This window comes from Leishmania panamensis (assembly GCF_000755165.1).
Source record: "Leishmania panamensis strain MHOM/PA/94/PSC-1 chromosome 18 sequence".
Taxonomy (NCBI): Eukaryota; Euglenozoa; class Kinetoplastea; order Trypanosomatida; family Trypanosomatidae; genus Leishmania; species Leishmania panamensis.
In genome coordinates, this window is record NC_025863.1 from 469960 (window position 1) to 479959 (window position 10000).

A 10000-nucleotide genomic window follows, 5' to 3' on the forward strand; every position below is an offset into this window, starting at 1 on the left:
TCCTATCTGGTCGTGTGTGTGTGTGTGTGTGTGTGTGTGTGTGTGTGTGTGTGTGTGTGTGTGTGTCTGCGTGTCTATGGGCGTGCGTGCGTGCGTGTGTGTGTGTTTAGTCTTCGTCTCCGTTGCAGCAGTCTGCACTAGGCCTCTCCTGAGGGTTTCACCTGCATCCACCCATCATTCCATAGATACAGGCGTGGGCCTGTGTGGTCAACTACCCCTTTCCCCTTCCCCTCTACGTCTACCTCCACCCTTTTCTTCATCTCCCTCTCTCTATCCACTCACCCCGCCGCCGCTCCTTCCTCGACCCATTGCCATCGTCGTCACACTCCTCTCCTCTTTCGCTCGCACCTAACCACGCAGAGGTGTACGCGGGCGCATCAGCCTCAATGCAACACCCACCCACACCCACACACAACAGGAGTAATCTCAGAAAAAAAGGTATCGTGAAGAGGACAAGCGAGCGAACGAAAGTGCCGCATTAGCGCCGCTCTTTTTCCTCTTTCAGCGTACGTCAAGCAACTTTCGTTTTACCAGTAGCACCTTCAGCGAAGGCTCTACTCACCTTCACATCGTCCTCATATATACACTCTAGCGAACACACACGCCTGTTTCTTTCGCAGGCGTAGGGGTCGGTTGTCGGCGGGGGTGCATGAGCTTGCCCCTCCCCGTTCAGTGCTCTTGATGACAGCAGCAACCCTTGTCGTGTGAACGGTTAAGGTGGCGAGTAGAGAGCACACGCAGAGCTTCTCTTTTCCTTTCACTTTCAGAGAGCAGCGCACCTCATATATCTTTCACTGTAGTCTACCCGAAAAGTTTCCCCCCGCCCCGCCCGCGTGCAGGCGTTGTGAAGGACCTTTTGCTCGTAGTCCAGCATTCACGTGCGGCTCTCCCCCTTCCTCTGTTTCTGTATGCCCCACCCGCCGGCTAGTTTTTCATCACCTTTTTTGTTTCTCCTCCCCTCCCCACTGCCACGCACCCCCCCTGCTGTGCTGACCTCCGTTGTAGGCTTTTCATTCGCTTCTTGCTGTGACTTGCCGGTGGCAACGGCGTGACCGGTGAATCCTCACCCCCTCGGTGTGTTTTCTTTTTCCTCTTTTCTTTTGTTTGTGTGCTGCTGCTCTTTCACACATACACACCCACCCACCCACATTCACACCCACCCACACACACACACAGGTAACGCGTAGCCAAGCGATGGAGCAGTTTATGCAACCGTTGGAGGGCATCTTCCGCGACGGCATCCCTGCCCCCGTGCTGCGCGCCTTTGCCCCTCTCTTTCAGGCGCTGCCAAGCCTCCAGGAACGTGTAGAAGCATCTCGCGACTGCTATTACTGGCGTGCGAACCCCATGAAGTGCCTGGAGGAGGACATCGACACGGTCACCGGCTTCATGCAAGCCTGCGAGGCGTCCTTCCGCATGTGTCCGCAGCAGTCGGCGACGCTGCTCAAGTGCCATATGACGGAACCAGCGCGCGCTGTCTACTTCTGCCGTGATGAGGAGTGGGAGTGGCGCAGCTGCTTGATGGATCAGACTGGCATCCGGTTCTGGCCGTACGCAAATGCTCCGATTGGCGCGCCCTGGTCGAATGGTGGGCAGACGGAGGACTTTCATCTGGAGGACCGCTTCTTCTACGAGAACTTCTCTTTCTGGCGTCGTCGCGGTGCAATGCTGGCGGTTCGCGAGCGTGAGCTAGAGGTAGCAGTGCAGCGCAAGCACTGGCTGGACGAGCAGGGGGACGACACCTGCCTAGCGGCACCAAAACCGACTCTAGCGCCCATTGGCATCAACACCAAGGTCAACTAAAGAGGTGTGGCGGTGACGATGGCTGAGCAGATGGAGGTGGATTACCACGCTGGCAACCAAGCCAAGCTATACAGACACAGAAGATGCAGCACCTCCATCCAAGGGATGAGGGGAGGATGAAAGAGATGCGCATGACTCACTACGAGGGGCGCTCTCGACTGAATTGCTCCGTGTAGGGATGTGTGTATGCGTGGTGTCTTTTTAAAATATTTTCGCCGCTTACCCCCTGTCGTATGTGGTCTCCCCCCTCTCTCTCTGTCAGTGACGTTACGTGGCCAGCAAGTGTGGCTGTGTGTGTGTGTGTGTCGTTGTATGTATCGTCTCTCTTCTGTTCGTATTTTAGGCGCTTTTCGCCTTGTCCCCCACTTCTCTCTCTCGGTGTGCGTGCGTGCTTCTCGATAGAAAAGCAGAGCGGCAGAAAAAGTGAACCGCGGCGGCAGAGGCAGCAGACGGATGGCTAACCCATGGTGTCGTTGGTATTCACACCTATCAAGCAGGCCCACCCACACGCACATGGGCCATGTGTCGCGGACGGAAATGCGCGTCTGTGTGCCTAGTGATCATACTGCAGAAGGCACACGTGTGGCGCACTCAATTGCCTCCCGCTTCCTCTCTCTGAGTAGCAGCTGATGTGTGTCGTTAACTGCACCTTATGTCCACTCAAATGTGGGAGCTTCCGAGATGCTTAAGGCTCTTGACTCTGTTTCGTTTTTCATTGCCAGGTAGTCAGTAGGGAAACATCTGCACTTTGTGCCTGCTGGAGGCAGCACCTTCACGAAGACCGACGCCACCCTACACACACCCTCCCCGCTGCTTTTTTCTTCCCAGGGCCGCCACGGAGTCGTTTCTCTTTCCATTCTTCTCGAGACGGCCTCCCCCGTGGATCGCTTTCCTCTCTCCGCGCACCACCTCTTTCCTGCGTTCGGCTGCTGATTGGGGGGCCTGACGCAGAAAGGGGGGTGTGCTCACAGGAGGTGCCTCGGTGCTCCTGCCTCGCTTTTCTTGAGTGGCGAAGCAAAGGCCCACAGCACGAACACACGCTTATAGACATCTCCGCATAGACTGATCATACGTTAGACCGCCACCATCCTGCTCAAGTAGTGGCTTAGGCGAAGCTGCCGATCAATTCGTTGACTCCCATTTCATGTGAGCCTTTGCCCACACTGAGGAGTCAGGGAAAGAGAGAGTGAGTGAGTGAGTGTGCCACGAGGCACATTGTGCTTCTTCTCCCTGGCACTCCTTATCCGTACAGCGTTAAGTGAGGGATTGAGGAGGGGGGAGAGGGCAGAGACGTACGGACCCCGGGTGCATCGATACACTGCGCTGGTCACGGACAAGCCCCTACACCGTCTTCTCGATGTAGGAGGGACCGTTGAGTTTGCTGAAAAACACCAAGAAAGTACACTTCGTTGACATAGCTTCAACTTCTAGAATGAGCTGCGTAGCCGACAGCAATGGCAGCGAAGCGGGTTCAGGAGCAGCTCCACCACCGACTGGCCTGTCCGCTCCTCCTCTCTTTGAATGTAGCTCCTCCGGTGTTTCGCACATGTCCATTGCCTCCCTGCAGCAGAGCTTCTTTGATCCGCAACTGCGCCGCACTCCTCGGTCGCATCAGCGCGTTGACAGCGTCGCTGCCGCGTTGCCGGCGACAGCGAATGCATCACAGCAAGCGACTTCTTTGTTTCAGCTTCCCACCAGTCACGTTCTGACTCGGCCTTTAAGCCGAGCCGGGACGGAGTTTTTTGAGGATGAAGGTGAGGACGAGGGAGGGCAAGATTTGGGACCGCCCTCCCTCTCGCGGCAATGGTGGTGTGATAGGGACGCTGTCTCTGCACCACTGCCTAACCATACGAGGCAGCATCATCAGGCTTGGGACTCTGAGTCGGTGCCTCCGGCGACTGCACTCTCGTGTAAGGATGCTGTCATCCAAGAGCTCGGCACAGCTAGTGCCGTAAAGTATCGCACAGAGACGTCATCCCCTTCGCTTCATTCTCCACTGCACAGTTTGCCGGCAGCACCAGCCGGTACCACAGACGAGGAGGGTCGGGGGCAGAGAAGTGGCATGGGGTCTGAGCACCGCCCACAGTCGGCACCGCCTCTTGAGGCGCCGTCATCCGCAGCAATGCGAGCCAGCGCTACTGCACTACCGTTCTTGGAGCGATACGCCGCCAGTACCAATGCGTACCTTCGGGCGGCTGCTTTGGAGCTCGCTGAAGGGGAGCCTCCAGAGGCCCGAAGAACGACTGAGGAGATCTGGGAGCGGGCTTCAAAACCCACCGTCCCGCCGCTTCACTACTCTCAAGGCGTTTCTCGTGTGCCAGCAGCGACAACGCACGTTCCTCCGAAGCTGATGCGTCCTGCCTCCACCGTCGCTCAGCAACGGTGTACGCCAGCTTTTTCCCCAGTGAGCGGCCCATCGTTACCAGCCGCTACCGCCCCTGCTGTATCCTTTGCAAATACAACAACCTCAACGCCGCCTATTCGTGGCATTCCCATTTTCACAAAGCTGCATCGTTCTTCTGACTGGGCGTCTGCCTCGCCGCTCTCATCCGCGTCGCCGCTGCGCCTGTCTTGGGAAGAGTACGGCCGCCTGCAGCTGCAGGACGAAGCGGTGTGGTGGTATCACTGCTGCAGCGCGCTGGAGCAGCAGCTGAGCAAAGTACAAGACGCTTTCAATCGACAGTCGAGGCTACTGACTGCACAGTGGCGGGATGACGGCGGTAACGCTGCGTGTGCGAAGTCGAGCGCTGATGGCACGTGTGGGTCTTCAGTCGAGGCAGCTGCGGCGGAAGCCACTGCAAGATCACCCAGCAGGCCAGGCGCCACACTCACAAGTCGGTCACCCGCCACCCTTCACCGTACGTACGCGTACCCCGAGACTGAGGACGATTACTACACAGGCCAGACGACGAAGCGCGATCAGCGAGTTGGCTCAGAGGACTCTCAGCACTGCCCGTCAGAGGGCAGGAAACGAGTGCGCGTGGATAGCAAGGCGCCACCTCGCGGGCCGACGCTGAACCAGCTGGCGGAGGGTGAGATGCAGTATCGAATTCCCAAGGCGTATCCTGTCACCGCGGAGGACGAGGATCCTGCTCAGGATCGCGCCAAGCACTGCGTTAGCTCGCAGGTGCGCCGCGGTCCCACGGAGGCAGGCGTCACTGCAGCCTCGTCATCACCGTCATTGTTGCGCATTTCCGTGGGTCTGCAAACCGACGACTTGGCGCCTGTCAACGCATCGTTCGCTCATGAGACTCGTGAGAGCCCTGCGGCAGGTCTCCTTTCAGCCTTTACTGAGGCCACAAGAGAGGACTCTTCGTGTCTCCCATCTACGCCGGGGCCATCGGCGATAATGTCGAGACAGTGTATTGCGGCGATGGAAGAGGTGGAGATGCTGCGCGTACGCGTGGACGCGGCGGAGCGAAGGTCCAAGGAGCTGCAGGAGCTCTGTGCTGCCCAGGAGCTCCGGTGCGACGACTTGGAGACGCAGCTGCTTGGCAAAGAGGAGCAGCTGTTGCGCGTTGAGCAGCGGGAGCCGTGGCCCACGACCACGCCGCGCTCTGGTGATGGCCCGGGCATGCAGCTTGATGCTGCGGCCAAGTCTTTGCTTTCAGTAGAACTCAACCCTTTGATTGTGCAGGCTCGAGAATTGCTGATTCTCGTGCATCCAGACAGTGACGGCGCATCACGCGAGCCAGCTCTCTTGGCAGCGAAAGAGGTGGGCGCCGCGCAAGCGACAGGCACTGACAACGGCCTCTGCAGTGCTTTTGACGACTTCACTGCACCTTGCTCGACGAGCTCGTCTCCCAGGTTGCCCAGCGCCGAGTCGTCTTTGCATCTTGAGCGCGACGTCGCGCACCTCGCCTTGCTCCTCACACAGGTGCGCAGCGCCGTCATCGACTTCTCGCAACGGTTTGCTGCGCTGCAAGCGGAGCTCGATGTTGTACGAGCAGACCGCAACGAGCTGATTGGAGAGCAGAGCGAGCAAGTGCGTTTGCTTCAGGAGCAGCTGCTCGAGAAGGACACAGCGCAATGGAGGTTGCTGGAGGACTTGCACGAGGCTCAGGAGCAACTGACTGTCGCAACGGCACAGGCAATGTTGGCGCCAGCAGACGGTGCCACGGACCGAAAAGAGTCCACCGCGTTACAGGATCAGGGGAATCGAGGAGGGCACAGCGAGGAAGGCGCAGTTGCGCTGGCTTCCAGCAGCACAGCTCAGCTGAACTCTCCCCCTGTCTGTGACGCGGTGGCAGACGTGGCGCAAAGGCCGTCTCCACAACTGGAGAACTCTGCTGCTTGTCACGCCAACATCGCAGACACGAGTGCGGCAGAGGTGGCGGCCTTACAAGAGCAGCTGGCGCAAGTGCGAGCCGCCGCTGCAGCCGGGCAGGAGGCGCAGCGCCGCGTCTTATCGGAGCGGTTGGAGAAGGCGGAGTTGCAGCTGAAGGAGACGCGACTGCGTGCCGAGGACGAGTACGACCGCATGTCGGGCACCATAGAGGCACTTACGCGGGAGCTGGCTGACACCAAGGAGGCGTTGCGAGTAAAGGAGGTGTCGTTGCGGATTGCGTTGCGCGAGTCGTTTTCTCCACCGTTGCTAATAACTGCCCAAGGTGGCAAGACAATGAGGAACAGCGTAGTTGCCGGTGCACCTGTCGCGGAAGGGCTGGTACAGGGTGCTGCATCCTCGACTTTGCCGTTGTCGATGCAGCCCCTGTACATGACGTCGCGTGGATCTGCTGCTTCGTCTTCGTCGCCAAGGCTGGAGCGTGAGGACACACGTACGAGTACGTCACCATCGCCGCCCATTACTCTCCACCTTCAGAACGCAACCGGCACGGGGGAGCAGGTGAGGGACGTAGCGGACACGGACGAGGACGGCGGCTGGCTTGGGCTCGCATCGGCAAAGGCGAGAAAAGCACACCTGCGCTTTGAGGATGACGGCACGTTGCGCACCCTCCCTTCAGCCATCGTGATCAGTGAGGAGGACAGTGAGGAGGTGCTCGGGCGCACCGGCCAGCTTGTGTTTCCGTCTGCAACAGCTCTCACCAGGCCCATCACGGTGACAGCGACAAAGACGTCATCTTCGCGAGAAAAGTCATCCCGAGGCCTGTCAGTGTCCACAGGTGGAGGCAGCCAAGACGCCACTTCGTTGCCTCGGGGGCGCAGTGATGCCAACGCTGCGATGCTGGAGCAGGGCAGCACAGCGGAGGAAACAGAGCCACGAAAGGAGACTCTGCCGACACCGCCGCAGCCTGCCAGAGCCCATATACCCCTCGCCACGCAAGAAGAAGACTCTGCGACAGCTGCCTTCGAGGAGGAATGCACCATCTCGTCGTCACTGTCGTGGCGGGAGCAGAAGAAGAGCGCCTCTGCTCGTTGTGTGGACACCGTTGCTGACGAGGAGCTGCTGCTGCCGCCGCCGCTGCGCAGCCCGCTTTTCCGCACCCCGACATCGTCAGCGTCACCGTCGCCCGGACAGCAGCGGCGTACACCTCCACCGCACCGCCAGGAGAGGACACATGGGGCTCGTCTCGGCATCAATGCATCCTTGTCACAGGGAAGAGAAGAACAACACGGGCCACCACGACCTTCTCAGCACGGGCCGCGCAACAGCTCCTCTGAACTCTCCGCGCAGCCGCTTCCACTGGAGAAGAAGCTGCGCCAGTTTCTTTCAGTGCTCTCCGCTCCCTCTTCGCCCTTCGAGAAGGCAGTGAAGGGGGGCAGACACTCATTGCCAACAAGCCCGGCTATGCTCACGTGGCGATCTACTCCGCACAGCAGCAGTGATGTGAAGGCCGCATCCAATAATGTCATTCCGAGAGACGTAATGGGCGCTGCTCTTCCCACCGCTGGCAGCAGGGCTGTGATGGTAATGGACCGCGATGAGACAACCCCGGGCCGAACGCCGCTCTCGCTCTATTCTCCAAGCGCATTGCCGTCTCCGGGGTCCACATCGACTGCTTCAAGGCCGTCGCCGACACTCCTGTCCGGCTCTCCGCACTCCGCCGAGGTGACGGCACGCCACGTGCAGGCGTCGCTTTGGCGTCACCGGGAGGCCTGGCAGCAGCAGGAGCTCATTCTGCACTCGTTACGGAGCTCCCCTTCCCCGTGAGAGAGGTCGTGCGCATCAGCTGCGCACTGTGCGGCGCTCTGCCTGAGTGTCTGCTAGCCCGCTGTGGATTTCATGAAAAGGGGAATGGGAAAGGAAGGAGTGAGTAGGTTATGCGAGCGACTGTGAGAAAGAGGCAGGCGGCCTTTGATAGCAAACGAGCAACAAGGGACACGTGCGCTCCTTTCCACGACTGTGCGCCATCATTCAGCGGCTTATGAGCCCCTCAATAGGCACATATCACTCCAGAAAGAAAAGGTGACGACTATGCGCATGCCACCCCAGCCTCCTGCTCCCTGCACCTCCGCGCACCAAGACACAGGCGCGAACTGACACCACGAACTACCACTGCTATGGAATTCACAACTGGGAGCGTTCACAGGACATGCGCATACGCGCGCACGAGTGTGTGTGTGTGTGTGTGTCTGTATGTTCTCTTGGTGTTATGATGGGGTAGATTCCCTTTCCCTCTCCTGGTACTTCCCATCTCCACGCAAGTGGCACCGACTCTCTCTGGGAAAAAACTGTTGTGACGGGCGACTTCGCATTTCTAAGTGCCGTCGCTTCTCCTATGCCCCCCCCTCCCCGACCGCGTCTCGCGGACGTGCAGGCTCATCTTCTCAGCCCTCTTCGTCTTTCCCTCTTCTCCACGCTTCTCTACTCCAGAGGTGCTCCGTCCACAGACGCACACCCACTCAATTGCAAACGAAGTACTTGCGCCCACCCTCTCTTGTGTGTGGGTCTGGTGCTGTGAATTAGCCACGCGACACCCGCCTTGCTCGACTTCCAGATATGTGCGCACTCCCCCCACCACGTGCCCGTGACGTCGCTTGTTTGTGAGCGACCCGCGTACTCGTTCATTGCTTCTTGTGTGAGGGAGACATCAGAGGTGCACGGATGCGGAAGTCGATAGGGGAAGTGGCATCCCAGTCCAGCACCCAGGGCGTGATGTGCTTGCGGCAAATGCGCGCCAATGCACGTGCGCTCGCTCTCACAACCCTTCACCTCTCGTGTCGGTTTTATACGGCCAAGGCTTTATTACCAGGCCGCGTTGCATCGCCATCACAACCGCCATTGACACCCCCGCTACAGACGCCGCCGAGGGCGTCTTTGCAGCCATCCGCGCCGATCTTGTTGAGTGCCTTGTCGAAGAGTGTCCGCAGTCATCTCACGGCCTATCCTTCTACCTCTTCCAGCGCAGATGAGTTGTGGGTGGCGGACCGACTCTTCACCCTCCTCTTGCAGCCTGCGAAGGACACCTACGAGGCATCGGCCCTCAGTACGTCATCGCCAGTGCACCATCCGCTTCATCCTCTCCTGTGCGTTCGCGTGCTTCAGCGGCTTGGGTATGCTGTATGGGAATGTGAGGCGGCGGGGCGGGATTGCTCGACTCAGCGCACCATGGCGGTTCGAAAGAAAGGGTGGTCGGTGCGGTACGCCTACCCCTCTCTGGCAAGCAACAGCGGTACCATTGTGGCGTCTGCTGAGTCGCCGTCCTCCTCTCGGTCAGCTGCCTCCGCCGCCTACGCCAACATCGAGCATGTTGCGGGGGTTGTGCTGGCACCGCTACTGCCTCTCTTAGGCGATGGCACTGCGGCCTGCCCGCCACACTCGCAGGTTCTGCCGGTCCTTCCGCTGATTGTGGAGTGGCTGTGCACACTGCCCACTGCCGAGTCAGCCGTGCCCCTGGGTCGTTGGCTACCGTGGGTAGTCACGGTTTACGCAGAGGAGCATAACTGCTCTCGACCTCCGTCGCAGTCACTACTGTTGCCGCCGTTGTTGGACCTTCTCCCGCATCTACTGCGCAAACTGAGCACTCATCTAGGGCACCCCGCCACAGCGAAGCTGGAGGTAACGCGATGTTCACCGGACATCTTGTGTGAGCGTTGCCTTGCCTCTCTTTTTGCCTTGAGCCACGCTCGCTCCGCAGCAACCAGAGACGAGCTAAGGGGGCCCGCACCAAGGGAAGCGAGTGAGGCCACTGGGAAGACAACACTCTCTCCGGCGCACCTCGCGGCTGATCAGCACTCGAGGTCAACGCTCGCCGACGTTTTGTGGTGGCACGGTGAGGTACCTTTGCTGCTCCTG

General features: G+C 59.4%; 3 protein-coding genes across 3 annotated transcripts in view; all 3 read left to right on the forward strand.

Annotated features, from left to right (window-relative positions):
* Positions 1–1194: 1194 nt before the first annotated feature.
* Positions 1195–1803, forward strand: LPMP_181170 (hypothetical protein; the record flags this gene model as incomplete). The annotated part of the gene is made up of 1 exon (XM_010699649.1): positions 1195–1803. One exon carries the CDS (start codon positions 1195–1197, stop codon positions 1801–1803), a length of 609 nt encoding a protein of 202 aa, XP_010697951.1.
* Positions 1804–4153: 2350 nt separating this feature from the next.
* Positions 4154–7915, forward strand: LPMP_181180 (hypothetical protein; the record flags this gene model as incomplete). Its single annotated transcript, XM_010699650.1, has 1 exon — positions 4154–7915. The coding sequence occupies one exon, from the start codon at positions 4154–4156 to the stop codon at positions 7913–7915; it is 3762 nt and encodes a 1253-aa protein (XP_010697952.1).
* Positions 7916–9313: 1398 nt separating this feature from the next.
* LPMP_181190 (hypothetical protein) overlaps positions 9314–10000 on the forward strand; it is a gene marked incomplete at both ends in the record, with an annotated part of 3300 nt that continues 2613 nt past the window's right edge. Inside the window, one exon of the mRNA XM_010699651.1 lies at positions 9314–10000. This exon is cut by the window's right edge and continues 2613 nt beyond it. Within this exon, the coding sequence (XP_010697953.1) occupies positions 9314–10000 (687 nt within the window).